Genomic DNA, 17,631 nt, shown 5'->3' with positions numbered 1-17,631 from the left:
AAACGGGGTGAATGGGCAGAAAATACAATTTATTGTCAATGAGATTAAAGTGATGCATGTTGGGACAAAAAAACCCTACGCCCATTAATATAATGTACAGGCTCATGGATCTGAACTGGATTTCTCTGTGTGCTCTGGGAGACCAGGGGAGAGGGGAGCTGGTCGCAGGAGGGGGAGTTTCCCTGTATGCTTCAGCAGCCAGCCTCCTCTGGGTCTCCTGGCCCCCTCATCTCCTCCCTCTGAGCCTGAACTGCTCTCTGCCCCAGCCTCTTCCTGCTCACCTGTTTCCTCCTCAGCTTGCAACACCTCCCCTTCCGGTCTGCTCCCCTTTCTCCCTCTATCTGCTCATCGCCATCCCCCCACCAGTCCCCAGGATCTAAGCCTTCTTCCCTTGTAGGTCCCCCAACTGGTGCCTCCCCCCCCCCCGCACCCAGCTGATCCATGACAGCAAAAGCAGAAACAACAGTAAAATCAGTATGATAGCAGTATAAACTGTGGGCCTCTGGTAGGAAAACTCCCTAGCAGCATGACTGAATAAAAACTTCTGGGACTATGGAAAAATACACTCTTTCCCAAACCCCAGAATAAGGAGGAGCTCTGGGGTTGCCCCATGGGGTTCAAGAGTGAAGATGGGCCCCCCAGGAGACTTCCGTGGTCCCTGCAGTCCCTCCGTTCCCCTCTTGCAATTAGGCTTGGGGGTAAATCACCCATTAACTTACAGGATTATCAGTTTTCTTCAGAATGCTTAGGAGGCAGGGATGAATTTCTGGTGAAGAAGCAGTGCTTGGAGATCATGCGGTGGGGGGATGACAGAGTTTGGTGCAAAAACCGTCTTGCATGCTTGAGTAGAGCAACTCCAGGGCATGGGCCAAGTAGCAGCAGGGTAGGGGCCACGTGCAGAGCAAGTCCCACACTGAGGTCAAAAACACACACAGAGGCAGCAGGAGTTCTTCAGTAATAGTTTACTGAGTTTTCAAAGCATACAGTTCTCACTGGGTCCCCAGTGAGGCACAAAACGTAGCTCCTGAGAGCAAATCCAGTTTCAGCAGTAAAAAAATACAGCATGCAGGATATCTAAGTCAGGCACACAAACCGGCAGAAGGGAGCAAGGGAGGAAAGAGGCTGGAAGGACACAGGGCAATGGAGGTGTGTCTTTCGCTTACTGTCGTCTGGGAGGGAACTCAGCATCTGCAGGGGCTTCACAAAGAAAAGCTTTCTGCCGGCTGCTTCCAGGCAAATGAGCATCCGAGAAAAACACACTGTGATCTGTGGTGTGTTGCCATATCAATTGTTTTTGAAAAGTTATCACAATGTGGTCTAGAAACCGGTATAGGATGAGATTAATAGATCACCCAGCCCTAATCCTCACTCACCACCAGAAATCCAGATTCACCAACTCCACCTCACTATCAAAAGGTACCTTACATCTAAAATTATACTCACTAGAGTGAGACGTTACCTTCATTATTTCATTACTATACAATTTTACATATAAACAGCAGAACCTCAAATACATGACATGCTTTTAAGATGGATTTCCTGCTGAGTTGAGTTCATTGCTGTGAACAAAAGAGTGGACTCTGAAAGGAACATGTCCCACACTCCATACATCTAAATGGGTTCTCCCCTCTGAGTCCTTAGATGTTCCTTAAACACTCCATTATAACTAAAGCACTTTCTGCAATCTTTCCCTTTAAACAGCTTCTCCTCTTTGAGGGTTGATGGGTTTGTAGGGTGTCAACTGTTAAAGTTCTTCCTGTCCATGAGTCTGTAGATGTAGGACTTCCACTAGGACTGAACCTCTGTCTACTTGACATTTATAGGGTTTCTCTCATGTGGGAGTTTGTTGATGTAAATCAAGGGTTCCACTTGGACTGAAGCTCCTTCCAAACTCCATACATTTAAATGGTTTCTTCCCTGTGTGTCTGCTGAGGTTTTCTAAGGTTTCCCCTTTGACTGAAGCTTTTTCCGCACTTCATTCATTTCAATGGTTTCTCCCCTGTGAGAGTCACATGGTGTCTTCTAAGGCTTGCATTGAAACTGAAGCTCTTTGTATTGATGGAAGAGATTCATAAAGACCAAGCCGGCTTTCTCCCGGGAAGACACTTGTCTGATAATTTGAGGAACATAATTGATATTTTGGAAAAACTAGAAGTGAATATAAACACTAAAGCAGTTCTGATATTTGTGGATGCAGAGAAAGCTTTTGACAATATCTCTTGGAGTGTCATGAAGAAGAACCTACAGGGGATGGGGGTAGGCCAAGGTTTTGAAAATGGTATAGGTGCAATATACTCAGAACAAAAGGCTAAATTAATTGTAAATAATGTGGTGACGGAAGAATTTAAGATAGAAAAAGGGACACGACAGGGGTGCCCAATCTCTCCATTGCTTTTCATATCGGTCCTGGAGGTTCTGCTGAATATGATTAGAAGGGACCGGTTGGTTAAAGGTATACAGGTCGGAGCCAAACAGTACAAACTGAGAGCATTTGCAGATGACTTAGTATTGACGTTACAGGAGCCAGAATCTAGTACTAAAAGGGTTTTAGAATTAATTCAAGAATTTGGTCAAGTGGCAGGATTTAAACTGAACAAGCTAAAAACTAAGGTTTTAGAGAAAAATTTAACACCGATTGAAAGAGAGAGGTTTCAGAATGAGACAGGCCTGACTGTGGTTAAGAAAGTGAAATACTTGGGGATTAATATGACAGCCAAAAATGGGAACTTATTTAAAGATAATTATGAAACATGTTGGATAGAAGTGAAAAAAGATTTAGAAATTTGGTCAAATTTGAAGCTTTCACTGTTGCGTCGTATTGCTGTGATAAAAATGAATGTATTGCCTAGAATGTTGTTTTTGTTTCAGACATTGCAAATTGTGGACAAGATGGACTGTTTCAAGAAGTGGCAGAGAGATATCTCTAGATTTGTCTGGCAGGGCAAGAAGCCCAGAATAAAATTTAAGATATTAACTGATGCAAAGGAAAGAGGTGGATTTGCCCTGCCAGACTTTAAACTTTACTATGAATCAGCACCTTTTGGCTGGTTGAAAGAATGGCTACTTCTTGAAAATACAGACATTTTGGATCTAGAAGGCTTTAACAACGTATTTGGATGGCATGCATATTTATGGTATGATAAGGTCAAAGCACATAAAGCATTCAAAAATCATATTGTCAGGAAAGCATTGTTTAATGTTTGGATAAGATACAAGGATTTATTGGAAAATAAAACCCCAAGGTGGTTGTCACCGATGGAAGCGAAAGCTCTGAAAAGGCTCAATATGGAGGCCAAATGGCCGAAATATTGGGAAATTTTGGAACAAGAAGGAGATAGACTGAAACTGCAGAGTTTTGAGAAATTAAAAAACAAAGTGCGAGACTGGCTTCGTTATTATCAGATAATGGAGGCATATAATTTGGATAAGAAAATTGGCTTCCAGGTAGAAAAATCAAAATTAGAAACAGAACTGTTAGAACCCAAAACTAAGATTTTGTCAAAGATGTATAACTTGCTGTTGAAATGGAATACTCAGGATGAAACTGTGAAATCTGCTATGATTAAATGGGCACAAGATGTTGGACATAATATTATGTTTGCTGACTGGGAACAGTTATGGACCACAGGTATGACGTTTACGGCATGTAATGCCCTAAGAGAGAATATTATGAAAATGATATACAGGTGGTACATGACCCCAGTCAAGCTTGCAAAAATCTATCATTTGCCCGATAATAAATGCTGGAAATGTAAAGAAACTGAAGGTACATTCTTTCACCTTTGGTGGACGTGCCCAAGGATTAAGGCCTTCTGGGAAATGATACATAATGAACTGAAAAAGGTATTTAAATATACCTTCTTGAAGAAACCAGAGGCCTTTCTTCTGGGCATTGTCAGCCAATTGGTGTCAAAGAAGGACAGAACTTTTTTTATGTACGCTACAACAGCAGCAAGAATACTCATTGCAAAGTATTGGAAGACACAAGAACTACCCACTTTGGAAGAATGGCAGATGAAGGTGATGGACTATATGGAACTGGCAGAAATGACTAGCAGAATCCGAGACCAGGGAGAAGAGTCGGTGGAAGAAGATTGGAAGAAATTTAAAGACTATCTACAGAAATATTGTAAAATTAATGAATGATAGAATGATGTTGGATAGCAATTAAGGGTTCCCAGCTGTAATGCTTTAAGAGAATATGAAAAAAGGGTTATAATTGGGTTAAAATCTAATGATAAGGATTTGCTGAACCAATGAATTGAAGCGGAATACAAAAAAGGGAGGTATGAGGAGGTCCGGGAAATAAGCTAAAGGAAAATAAGTAATAGAAAATAGGTGTGTTTTTAACTGTTTTTATTTTGTATTTTTCTTTTTCTTTTTCATTTTTACGGTAATATTTCAAAAATCTTAATAAATATTATATATATATAAAAAGAAAAGAAACTGAAGCTCTTTCCGCATTCCATGCATTCTTATGGTTTCTCCCCTGTGTGTGTCCGTTGATGTATATTGCGGTGTCCACTCTTACTGAAGCTCTTTCCACATTCCATACATTTAAATGTTTTCTCCCCTGTGTGAATCCGTTGATGTGTCTTAAGGTTTCCATTTCGACTGAAGCTCTTTCCGCACTCAATGCATTTAAATGGTTTCACCCTTTATGAGTCCGCTGATGTTTTCTAAGGTTTCCAATCTGAATGAAGCTCTTTCCACAGTCCACACATTTATATGGTTTCTCCCCTCTGTAAATCCGTTGATGTGTTTTAAGGTCTCCTTTCTGACTGAAGCTCTTTCCGCACTCAATGCATTTAAATGGTTTTCCCCCTGTGTGAGCCAGTTGATGTCTTCTAAGGCTTGCATTGAAACGGAATCTCTTTCCATATTCCATGCATTAAATGGATTCTCCCCTTTGTGAGTCTGCTGGTGTAATTTAAGGTCTCCTTTTTGACTGAAGCTCTTCCCGCATGCCATACATTCATATGGTTTTCCCCTGCCTGTGTGAGTCCGTTGATGATATCTAAGGACTCCACTATGACTGAAGCTCTTTCCACATTCCATACATTTAAATGTTTTCTCCCCTGTGTGAATCCGTTGATGTGTTTTAAGGTTTCCACTTCGACTGAAGCTCTTTCCGCACTCAATGCATTTAAATGGTTTCACCCTTTATGAGTCTGTTGATGTTTTCTAAGGTTTCCAATCTGAATGAAGCTCTTTCCACACTCAAATGGTCAATGGCATTTAAATGGTTTTCCCCCTGTGTGAGCCAGTTGATGTCTTCTAAGGCTTGCATTGAAACGGAAGCTCTTTCCACATTCCATGCATTAAATGGATTCTCCCCTTTGTGAGTCTGCTGGTGTAATTTAAGGTCTCCTTTTTGACTGAAGCTCTTGCCGCATGCCATACATTCATATGGTTTTCCCCTGCCTGTGTGAGTCCGTTGATGTGATCTAAGGCCTGCATCGAAACTGAAGCTCTTTCCACACTCCATACATTTATATGGTTTCTCCCCTGTGTGAATCTGTTGATGCTTTCTAAGGTTTCCACTATCACTAAAGCTCTTTCCGCACTCCCTACATTTAAAAGGTTTCTCCCGTATGCGTCCGTTGATGCATATTGCGGTTTCCAATCTGACTGAAGCTCTTTCCACACTCCATACATTTATATGGTTTTTCACCCGTGTGAGACCGTTGATGTATTCTAAGTCTGTCACTCTGACTGAAGCTCTTTCCACACTCCATACATTTATATGGTTTCTCCCCTGTGTGAGTCTGGTGATGTTTATTGAGGTGTCCACTCCGACGGAAGCTCTTTCCACACTCCATACATTTATATGGTTTCTCCCCTGTGTGAGTCTGGTGATGTTTATTGAGGTGTCCACTCCGACTGAAGCTCTTTCCACACTCCATACATTGAAATGGTTTTTCACCCGTGTGAGTCCGTTGATGTGAACTTAAGTGTCCACTCCGACAGAAGCTTTTTCCACACTCCATACATTGAAATGGTTTCTCCCCTGTGTGAATCCGTTGATGTTTTCTAAGGTCTCCACTCTGACTGAAGCTCTTTCCGCACTCTATACATTTATATGGTTTCTCCCCTGTGTGAATCCGTTGATGTTTTCTAAGGTCTCCACTATCACTGAAGCTCTTTCCGTACTCTATACATTTATATGGTTTCTCCCCTGTGTGAGTCCGTTGATGCATATTGCACTGCCCACTCTGAATGAAGCTCTTTCCACACTCCATACATTTATATGGTTTTTCACCAGTGTGACTTCGCTGGTGTAATTTAAGTTCTGCATTCCGCCTGAAGCTCTTCCCACACTCCATGCATTTAAAAGGTTTTTCACCCATGTGAATCCGTAGGTGTGAACTTAACTATCCACTCCGACAGAAGCTTTTTCCACACTCCATACATTGAAATGGTTTCTCCCCTGTGTGAATCCGTTGATGATTTCTAAGGTCTCCACTCAGCCTGAAGCTCTTTCCGCACTCTATACATTTATATGGTTTCTCCCCTGTGTGAATCCGTTGATGTTTTCTAAGGTCTCTACTATCACTAAAGCTCTTTCCGCACTCTATACATTTATATGGTTTCTCCCCTGTGTGAGTCCGTAGATGTGAACTTAAGTGTCCACTCTGATGGAAGCTTTCCCCGCACTCCATGCATTTAAATGGTTTTTCCCCTGTGTGAGTCCGCTGATGTATATTGAGGAATCCTCTCTGACTGAAGTTCTTCCACACTCCCTGCATTGTAATCCTTTCTTGTCCATGTAAATCCGCTGATGTGTTCTAAGTTTTCCACTATCATCAAAACTTTTCCCACACTCCATACTTTTAAATGGTTTCTCCTCTCGGAGTCATTGATGTGAGCTATGTGTCCTCATTCAATGAAGCATATCCCACATTTCACACATTTTAATTTCTATTCCTAATGAAACGAAAGGTGCCCCATTCCTTGGAATTCTGAATGTCTTCTCCATCACCTTCTTCAGAGTGGGAGGAAAGGAAATCCTGTTTGGGTTTCAAGGAAGAGAACAAAGGGAAAGAGAGCACATCAAGCGCCATTAGCCCCTTCTCTTATATCAACATCTCCTACATTCCCCTGCCTCCTACCCATGTTCCCAATTTTTTGGAAATGAAAAAGCAATGTCATCAAATGATAGTAATGCAGCAGCAGCCTTTCATAATCCTCAATCATTGTTAATAAAGCAGCATGATCTTGGAATACAGCCTTTTCAAATCAATTGTTTCCTCACAGGAAAGGCAGCTGCTCTCTGTCCGTGAACAGGCCCTCTCTTTCTCCGGTCCATACCTTCCTTTGGACATTCCCCATCCTCTGCATCATAATCCTGCATCCACCTCTAGATCTTTATGAATCACCTGCACAGTCCCATTGGCCACAAGAGGTCCATGTGGACCATTTTGGGAGGCCCAGGTCTACATCTTCTCCAGGGACTGCGGTCTGGGTCAGTCAGAGAACTAGTGACAAGGCTTGGTGCTTGGGGTCAGCTGAATGGGTGCTCAGGGAAGCTCCTGTTCTTGGAGATGGACCTCCATCTACATGCCTCAGATTGCATGGAGAGAGCAGGAGAAGCAGAAGAAAAGCAGCTGGCACATCGGAATCCCAGACCCCCACTGCTCCTTATAATAATGAGGGGCTGCCTGATCTCGAGCCCATCCTAAAGTGACACTGGAAAAGCTGCATATTAAAGGCAAATGGATAACTGTACTAGTGAAAACTTCAACCTTGAATATATAGTGTTGAATTATTGATGGCCTGAAGTTGTGTTATTTCTAGAGACATGAATTCATTCCGCTTCTGTCTCAAATATAGCTATTATATGATGTCATGAGGTGTCATGGGAGCGGTAGTACCTTTGGTGGTCCCCACCCTGCACTCAGCTCTCACCTGTGCCTTCCAGAAGCTGTCAGGATGAATCAGGGGCCACAATCCCAGGAATGGCTTCAACCGGCTGGCAAAACCAGGTGAGGATAGCTGATGGGTCTCAAATCCTTGGGGGGCTGGGCAATTCTGCTGCACCTGAAGTCAAGCCCTGGTGGATGGAGAGGATGAGAAGAACAGTGAATCCCACAGTCTAGAAGGCAGATTCTGCCCATCCTGCAGAGGAAAGTGAAGGGCAGATGGGATCGTCAACTGGGGAAGGAAGCCCATCGAGAAGGAAAACTCTGGTCCTAAACCTTCACTGCCTCGTGAGTTATGTTCAGGAGAAGAAAAGGCTATGGAGGAAAACCCACACAAATCCAGAGTGGAGTCTCTAAGATGGTTGGATGGTGTCCTGCACACCTTCTTCATTCAACTCCTGCAGCCAAGCTGGTGCCAAACATACTGCTCTGCTTTCCTTGGGACCATATCAGCCGGGCTGAGAAGGGGGTCTGGTTGTCTAGGCAGCCCAGGACCCCCAAACACACTGCCCAGGCTGGCAGTGCTACAAACACAGCAGTTTCAAGGGGGGAGATGGGCTCAGAGCTGTGTATCAAGGTCTCTCTGATGTGGAACAAGGGAAACAGAAACAAAATTTACATCGTAAACGTAAAGGTAAAGAGACCACTGACTATTAGGTCCAGTCGTGGCCGACTGTGGGGTTGCGGCGCTCATCTCGCTTTATTGGCCGAGGGAGCCAGCGGCATACAGCTTCCGGGTCATGTGGCCAGCATGACTGAGCCGCTTCTGGCGAACCAGAGCAGCGCATGGAAACGCCGTTTACCTTCCCGCCAGAGTGGTACCTATTTATATACCTGCACTTTGACGTGCTTTCGAACTGCTAGGTTGGCAGGAGCAGGGACCGAGCAATGGGAGCTCACCGCATCACGGGGATTCGAACCGCCGACTTTCTGATTGGCAAGTCCTACGCTCTGCGGTTTAACCCACAGTGCCACCCGGATCCCATATTTACATCATACGGCACTGTAAAAGTATTCAAAATATTTGTTTTTCGAAGAAAAGACCACAATGTATCATGTGGTCCCTTCAAAGCTAATGAAAGTCCTGTGCCTGGAGCTTTTGGAGGTGCAGGACCAGGAAATCTCCTGCCGCCATGATCCTTCCAATGGGGATTCAGGCCTCATCATGGGACTGAAATTGCCCTGGTTGTGCTGGTTGATGATCTCCAACGGGCCAGAGGCTGAGGGGGAAGCTGTTTCCTGGTTCTGCTGGTTCTCTCAGCGGCTTTGGAGACCTTTGGCCATGGTGTCCTTCTGGACCCTCTAGGGGAGCTGGGGGCCCTGCTATGCAGTGGTTCCCCTCCTTCCTCCTGGGCCATGTCCAGAGAGTGGTGTTGGGGGGTGAGTATTCAGACCCCTGGATGCTTACTTGTGGGGTGCCCCAGGGCTCCATTCTCTCCCCCATGCTTTTTACTATCTATATGCAGCCACTGGGAGAGATCATCAGGGGGTTTGGGCTGGGTGTTCACCAGTATGTGGATGATGCCCAGCTCTTCCTCTCTTTTAAATTGGAACTAGTGGGGATGGTGAATGCCCTGTGTGTCTGTTTGGAGGTGGTTGGAGGATGGATGGCGGCTAACACATTGAGGTTGAATCCTGACAAGACAGAAATACTGTCCCTGGGGGAGGGTGGGGGCACTCCTGGTCCTGATGGGGTAACTGTGCCCCTGAAGGACCAGGTGTGCAGCCTGGGGGTAACCGCCTTCTGGGATCCATTTGTGAACAGAATGTGTGAGTAAACTCTTTTTATATTTTTATAGAAGACTGTGTCGTGTCTTATCTTTTTATGAGGGACTAAAGTGGAAATTACCAAGGAAACTTATTTTAGAGGCTTTAGCGAGCCTAAGCAAATGCATCCGCTGTAAGTTTAAAAGGGAGAATGTTACTCTGCTAAATTGTACAGGCATAGAAAAGTACGGATCTAAGTACAGCGATAATTCCTAACCTATCGGTTCAAGAAAGTTCTGGTAGTTTTACTCTGCATGATTCAAAGCTGGTGTTTTCTCTAGATCATGGGGAGGCAAACTAAGGCCTGGGGGTATAAATGTGATGATGATGATGATGATAATGATGATGATGATCTTGTGGGGTTTTTAAAAGTTATTTTGGAATTCGTACTGCTATATCAGCTCACAAAATGTTATAGGTGGAGAAAATCACAGGGTTGCTGTAAAATATAATCCCACCCACAACTTCTCATTTATATACAGCCTGTAAATTTGGGGAGGCCACACACCTCACCTGTGCTAATACTGGCAGTCTTTGGCCTCCACAGGCACACCCCCCGGTGTGTAGAGCCTCCAGCCACAGGCACTGTCTATCCTGAAAAGGGGTCCTTTGACTGGGAAGCGTAAATTAATAATGCAGAGTTTTAAAGAATAAAAGCTTTACTGAATTAAAAGAAGCTTCTTCATAAACAACATGGTTCCAAACAGTTTGACTGAGATTGCATACAGACTCTGCTCACGGCTGAGACAGACAGACTCTTGCTGAAATCTTACAGAGAGCACAATGTGCAACTGGCTACTACGTCACATGTCAGAATGACTCCACAGTTAGCAGTTAAGCCTGAATAAATTGAGGAGGCCCAAATGACTGTGCAGTCCCTGCACTTCCCAGCCTGCTTGGCTGCTTCTGCTCTCATGTGTCTTTGTCACGTGACAAAAGATTCATGCAGTCGCTGTCATCGGATGCTGATGGGTTGTATCTCAGCTTGTCAGTCACTCTGACATTGGCTACAAAGAATAAGAGGAACAGAAATGCTTTTGAGGTGCAGCTTCCGTATCAATCCTGAGAGCCATTCCATGGACTCTGCAAATGTTTCTGGTGACCAAGAAAGGACAATTAAAGATGGAAGCCTGAGAGAGAGGAAAAGGTTTCTGGCTGCTTCCTGGGTGGGATTGCGGAAACCAAGAGCCGCTTCTGAGAAGGCCTGTCCCCTCCTCTCTTGTCACGGCTAAAAATTGGCCGCTGTTTCTTTAATGCTTAAAAAGCTGCAGGTTTTATATATAGAGTGAGAAATGTTAGTTTGGTGTTGGGTTGGTTGGTTGGTGAAAGCTGGCAGTGTTGATGTGTGTACAGTTGGTCAGTCGCATTTGCAGAAAGACGTTTGAGAAGACAGTGGTACCTCGGGTTAAGTACTTCATTCGTTCCGGAATTCCATTCGTAACCTGAAACTGTTCTTAACCTGAAGCACCACTTTAGCTAATGGGGCCTCCTGCTGCCGCTGTGCCGCCAGAGCACGATTTCTGTTTTCATCCTGAAGCAAAGTTCTTAACCTGAGGTATTATTTCTCAGTTATCAGAGTCTGTAACCTGAAGCGTCTGTAACCCGAGGTACCACTGTAAAAGCAGAAAGTACTCTGCAAGGATGCTCTTCTCGTGGACTCTTTCATGCTGACAAGGGCCCAAGGACCAGGCTGAGGCGACCAAGGGAGGCCAGAACCTTCTCTTTTCTTTCTACAAATACTGACATCTCTTCCTCTGGACTTCCTCTCCTCTCCAGGGGACCAGAGGTTGGACTGGGCAGAATCGCTGTGTCTGGACAGGGCAGGGGCTTATGGGGCAGGAAGAGGATGGAGATTGCAGGAAGGAAGGGTGGGGGGACAGGACCCCCCACTTTCCAGGGATCCCTCTCTGGTCGCCTTGAAGGGGGGGGGGTCGATTACTGGGCGGGAGAGAGAGGCCAAGGCTGTTCCACCAGAGATCCCCCGCAGCTGCCACAATGGAGACGCGATATCTCCCCGCCCCCTCGCCAATGCTGCCCTTCCCTGCCCCATGGATGCTCCTCTCCCTCCCCCCTTGACCCCCTTCCTCTCTCCAGAGTCTCCCCTGCATCCAGAGGCTCCCTTGGCTCTGCTCACCTCACACCCTGAGCCCCCATCTCTCCAGCCGGAGGCGCCCCCCCCAAGAGAAGATGGGAGGGACAGGGGGTCTCTATCCAGGCGTCTCTCGCGCCGCTTAACCCTTTCATGGGCCGCTTTTCTCCGCGCAGAGCCAGGGGAGACGGGTGAGGGGTCCGCCCTGCGAGGAAAGCCCCCTGGGGGCGCTTGGGGGAGCTGGCGGGGGTCTCTGGGTCCTTTCCCCCCCTCTCCGCCCCCCCGTGACCCCTTTACCTCTTTCTCCTCGCTCCCGATTCTCCTTTCCTGCAACATCCACGGGGGGGGGGGAGTCCCCTGCCTCCTCCCTCCCCTTTCCGAAAGCGCCTAGAGCTACGGGGCAGAGCAGCAATCCGGAGTGGAAGCTCCACTTCCGGGAGAAGCAGAAAGGTTGGGAGGGGGGCTCCCCGCCCCACATTTCTGGAGCAGAAACCGGATTGGAGGAGGAGGAGGAGGAGGAGCAATGTATTGGGGGTGTGATTTGGGATTGTGTGGGCGGGATGAGAGAAGGATGTGCCGGGAGGGGAGGGAAAGTATTGAGCGGGTGGGGGGGGGGGGAGAAGGAGGAGTAGAAACCCCCCCCCCCGTCTTCCTTCTGGGGATCAGGAGAGGGGGAGGGGCTGATCCCGACAATCCAACAGCGAAGTCACAAAATGAGTTCTGCATTTAAATCAGATCAGACTCCGAGTTCGTGTTTTGGCAACATGACAGGTCTGTCCGTCGGGATGCCTGAGGATTCCTGCTCGCTGCCTTTTCCTGGCCAGCCTGAGAGATCACTGGAAAGGGAGGATTTCTTGACTCCAGAATCCATCTTGGCAGACCCATTTCATTCAGGCCTAGAGATCTGCTCTTTAGACAAGTCTGTTTGGATCATGTGGATCATCAATGGATCATATGGATCATCCATGATGCCATACCCATCTCACGGAGGGGGGGGGGGCTCAGGATGAATCTCCTGCCACGTGACTGGGGGAGTCTGGGGGCTGACGGGGGTCAGACAGGGCTGCTGTTTTGCTCTCCTTATTATTTCAGCTCAGGTTTTACTGAAATGGGTGGATTCATTGAGGAAACGGGGCTACGTTGCAAAGAGGCCAATGTGTATACTTTGTAACCACCCAGTGAGTTGTGTTGCAAAGGCCATTTGCAGAAAGGCTCCTGTTGTATCACCTGCAGCTACATGCCGGAGTTTGGGTGTTTTGTGGAAATGTGTCTCTATAAATGCACTCATCCCCTTGCGTTTATAATGGCAAGACATTAAATCCCATGAGATGTGCAAACTGGCTGCTTTTGGAAGCACCACTCTGCAGCCCTGCCTGATGCACGCTTACTTAGGAGTAACCCCTACGCCATTCCATCTGATGCACGCTTACTCAGAAGTAAGTCCCCATAGTCGCCTTTGGCTGGACTTGACCATCCAGGGGTCCTTTACCTTGGGTAACAGGGGCCAGCCCCCGGCTGCAGCCCCAGCCCCTGCTGGCTGGTCACATCTTCCACGCCAAGAAACTGGGCAGAGCCTTTAGGAGCCTCTGGCTGAACCTGCTGCTCTTCTCCCTGGCACCGCCATCTCCACGCAGGTGCCCCCGAGGCAGGTTGGCCTGCAGTTCCCCTCAGTGCCAGCCAGCACGATGTCTGCACTCAGAACACCTGGAGGGCACTGGCTGAAGTCTGGGAGCCCTCGGTGCCAATGCGCAGCTGCTTTGCTTTTCCTTCGCCTGGCGGACATCAACACAGCACCCTATGGGGGGGGTGGTCTCTTGTTCAGATGCCCTCCCTGGGGAAGAGTCGTTGGCCACAGGAAAGTGTGCCAGGAGGGGCCATTGAGAGGGCAGTACAGCACAGCCAGTGGGGAGAGTGCCTTCCTTGGGTGGGGTGGGGGGAGCTTGGATGGCCCCCTGCCTGTGATGCTTAGCTGAGATTCCTGCAATGCTGGGGGTTCAACTAGATGACTCAGGAGGGCCCTCCCTACTTTACAGTTAGAAGCCCCCGCACTGCCCACTCCACACCACCCAGATGGGACTCTCTGGTCCAACCCCTGTCTGGATGGGGAGGGGGAGATAAGGTTCGCCAGCACTGCAGCCCCTAACTTTCAAGCTGGGGCAGAGATGCAGATGCTCCAGGGTCTGGGCTGGCCACAGGCACCCATGGGCGTGGATGTTGAGCCTTTCTTTGGGAGGGGGGTGTTACAGAAAAATCTAGGTGCCAGGCTGCTCAGTCCCCCAGCTCGTCGGGCTGAGCCCTGCGGGTCCCTGCGGAATAAAGGGAGGAGTCCAGCCAACCGGAGCAAACAAAGAGAGATTGCAAGGAGCTCCAAAGGGACTTCTCCAAACGGGCTGAATGGGCCGAAAATACAGTTCATTGTCAATGAGATTAAAGTGATGCATGTTGGGACAAAAAAACCCTACGCCCGTTAAGATAATGTACAGGCTCATGGGTCTGAACTGGATTTCTCTGTGTGCTCTGGGAAGACCAGGGGAGAGGGGAGCTGGTCACAGCAGGAGGGGGAGTCTCCCTGGATGCTTCAGCAGCCGGCCTCCTCTGGGTCTCCTGGCCCCCTCCTCTCCCCTCTCTGAGCCTAAACTGCTCTCTGCCCCAGCCTCTTCCTGCTCACCAAACCCTGTTTCCTCCTCAGCTTGCAACACCTCCCCTCCCGGTCTGCTCCCTTTCCTCCCTCTCTCTGCTCACTGCCATCCCCCCACAAGTCCCCAGGATCTAAGCCTTCTTCCCTTGTAGGTCCCCCAACTGGTGCCTCCCCCCCCCCGCACCCAGCTGTTCCATGACAGCAAAAGCAGAAACAACAGTAAAATCAGTATGATAGCAGTATGAACTGTGGGCCTCTGGTAGGAAAACTCCCTAGCAGCATGACTGAATAAAAACTTCTGGGACTATGGAAAAATACTACGGTACCTTCCCCAAACCCCAGAATAAGCAGGAACTCTGGGGTTGCCCCATGGGGTTCAAGAGTGAAGATGGGCCCATCAGGACACTTCCCTGGTCCCTGCAGCCCCTCCGTTCCCCTCTTGCAATTAGGCTTGGGGGGAAATCACCCATTAACTTACAGTATTATCAGTCTTCTTCAGAATGCTGAGGAGGCAGGGATGAAGTTTGGGTGAAGAATCAGTGCTTGGAGATCATGCGGTGGGGGGATGACAGAGTTTGGTGCAAAAACCATCTTGCATGCTTGAGTAGAGCAACTCCAGGGCATGAGCCAAGTAGCAGCAGGGTAGGGGCCTGTGCAGAGCAAGTCCCACACTGAGGTCAGAAACACACACAGAGGCAGCAGGACTTCTTCAGTAATAGTTTACTGAGCTTTCAAAGCATACAGTTCTCACTGGGTCCCCAGTGAGGCACAAAACGTAGCTCCTGAGAGCAAATCCAGTTTCAGCAATATTAAAATACAGCACACAGGACATCCAAGTCAGGCACACAAACCGGCAGAAGGGAGCAAAGGGAGGAAAGTGGCTTGGAAGGACACAGGACAATGGAAGTGTGTCTTTTGCTTCCTGTCGTCTGGGAGGGAAGTCAGCAACTCGGCATCTGCAGGGGCTTCACGAAGAAAAGCTTTCTGCCAGCTGCTTCCAGGCAAATGAGCATCCCAGAAATCCAGATTCATCAACTCCCCCTCACTATCAAAAGGTACCTTACATCTAAAATTATACTCACTAGAGTGAGACGTTACCTTCATTATTTCATTACTATACAGTTTTACATATAAAGAGCAGAACCTCAAATACATGACATGCTTTTAAGATGGATTTCCTGCTGAGTTCATTGCTGTGAAGAAAAGAGTGGACTCTGAAAGGAACATGTCCCACACTCCATACATCTAAATGGGTTCTCCCCTCTGAGTCCTTAGATGTTCCTCAAACACTCCATTATACCTAAAGCACTTTCTGCAATCTTTCCCTTTAAACAGCTTCTCCTCTTTGAGGGTTGATGGGTTTGTAGGGTGTCAACTGTTAAAGTTCTTCCTGTCCATGAGTCTGTTGATGTAGGACTTACACGACATTTATATGGTTTCTCTCATGTGGGAGTTTGTTGATGTAAATCAAGGGTTCCACTCAGACTGAAGATCCTTCCAAACTCCATACATTTAAATGGTTTCTCCCCTGTGTGAGTCAGATGATGTCTTCTAAGGCTTGCATTGAAACTGAAGCTCTTTGTATTGATGGAAGAGATGCATAAAGACCAAGCGGGCTTTCTCCTGGGAAGACACTTGTCTGATAATTTGAGGAACATAATTGATATTTTGGAAAAACCTTTGGAAGGCCTTCTGGGAAATGATATATAATGAACTGAAAAAGGTATTTAAATATACCTTCTTGAAGAAACCAGAGGCCTTTCTTCTGGGCATTGTCGGCCAATTGGTGTCAAAGAAGGACAGAACTTTTTTTATGTACGCTACAACAGCAGCAAGAATACTCATTGCAAAGTATTGGAAGACACAAGAACTACCCACTTTGGAAGAATGGCAGATGAGGGTGATGGATTACATGGAACTGGTAGAAATGACTAGCAGAATCCGAGACCAGGGAGAAGAGTCGGTGGAAGAAGATTGGAAGAAATTTAAAGACTATCTACAGAAATATTGTAAAATTAATGAATGATAGAATGATGTTGGATAGCAATTAAGGGTTCCCAGCTGTAATGCTTTAAGAGAATATGAAAAAAGGGTTATAATTGGGTTAAAATCTAATGGTAAGGATTTGCTGAACCAATGAATTGAAGCGGAATACAAAAAAGGGAGGTATGAGGAGGTCCGGGAAATAAGCTAAAGGAAAATAAGTAATAGAAAATAGGTGTGTTTTTAACTGTTTTTATTTTGTATTTTTCTTTTTCTTTTTCATTTTTACTGTAATATTTCAAAAAATCTTAATAAATATTATATATATAAGAAAAGAAACTGAAGCGCTTTCGCATTCCATGCATTCTTATGGTTTCTCCCCTGTGTGTGTCCGTTGATGCCTATTGCGGTGCCCACTCTGACTGAAGCTCTTTCCACATTCCATACATTTAAATGTTTTCTCCCCTGTGTGAATCCGTTGATGTGTTTTAAGGTTTCCATTTAGACTGAAGCTCTTTCCGCACTCAATGCATTTAAATGGTTTCTCCCCTGTGTGAGTCTGGTGATGTTTATTGAGGTGTCCACTCAGACTGAAGTTCTTTCCACACTCCATACATTTATATGGTTTCTCCCCTGTGTGAGTCCGTTGATGTATTCTAAGGTTTCCAATCTGAATGAAGCTCTTTCCACACTCCATACATTGAAATGGTTTTTCGCCCGTGTGAGTCCGTTGATGTGAGCTTAATTGTCCACTCCGACAGAAGCTTTTTCCACACTCCATACATTGAAATGGTTTCTCCCCTGTGTGAGTCCGTTGATGCATATTGCAGTGCCCACTGTGAATGAAGCTCTTTCCACACTCCATACATTTATATGGTTTTTCACCAGTGTGACTTCGCTGGTGCAATTTAAGTTCTGCATTCTGCCTGAAGCTCTTCCCACACTCCATGCATCTAAAAGGTTTTTCACCCGTGTGAATCCGTAGGTGTGAACTTAACTGTCCACTCCGATGGAAGCTTTTTCCACACTCCATACATTGAAATGGTTTCTCCCCTGTGTGAATCCGTTGATGTATTCTAAGGTCTCCACTCTGACTGAAGCTCTTTCCGCACTCTATACATTTATATGGTTTCTCACCTGTGTGAATCCGTTGATGTTTTCTAAGGGCTCCACTATCACTGAAGCTCTTTCCGCACTCTATACATTTATATGGTTTCTCCCCTGTGTGAATC

The 17,631-nt window shown here is 46.5% G+C and overlaps 1 protein-coding gene and 1 long non-coding RNA gene across 7 annotated transcripts; one reads left to right on the top strand and one right to left on the bottom strand.

Annotated features, from left to right (window-relative positions):
- Nucleotides 1-947: 947 nt before the first annotated feature.
- Nucleotides 948-12,260, bottom strand: LOC310686995 (uncharacterized protein). Of its 6 annotated transcripts, none has more exons than XR_014516141.1 (5): nt 12,076-12,260; nt 7,909-8,053; nt 5,425-7,010; nt 4,633-4,994; nt 948-1,973 (listed from the first exon to the last, which is right to left on the bottom strand). XR_014516141.1 is itself a non-coding variant. In XM_083461601.1 (4 exons), exon 3 carries the CDS (start codon nt 6,348-6,350, stop codon nt 5,577-5,579), a length of 774 nt encoding a protein of 257 aa, XP_083317727.1. In that variant the 5' UTR covers nt 6,351-7,010; nt 7,909-8,053; nt 12,076-12,202; the 3' UTR covers nt 4,342-5,136; nt 5,568-5,576. The 6 variants fall into 6 exon arrangements, 2 of the variants coding, with proteins under 2 accessions (XP_083317727.1, XP_083317726.1); XR_014516142.1 differs by having other exon boundaries at nt 4,633-5,136; nt 5,568-7,010; nt 12,076-12,242; XR_014516143.1 differs by lacking the exon at nt 12,076-12,260 and adding an exon at nt 10,203-10,297 and having other exon boundaries at nt 4,633-5,136; nt 5,568-7,010.
- On the top strand, nt 1,806-17,036 carry LOC310687046. Its single transcript, XR_014516146.1, has 3 exons — nt 1,806-1,943; nt 2,028-5,189; nt 16,893-17,036. It is a non-coding gene; the product is annotated as an uncharacterized lncRNA (long non-coding RNA).
- The last annotated feature ends 595 nt before the right edge of the window (nt 17,037-17,631 follow it).

Source organism: Podarcis liolepis (genome assembly GCF_965112155.1).
Source record: "Podarcis liolepis genome assembly, chromosome: 10".
Lineage (NCBI taxonomy): Eukaryota > Metazoa > Chordata > Lepidosauria > Squamata > Lacertidae > Podarcis > Podarcis liolepis.
Note: the sequence above shows the minus strand (reverse complement) of the source record. Positions and strands in the feature narration are given on the sequence as shown.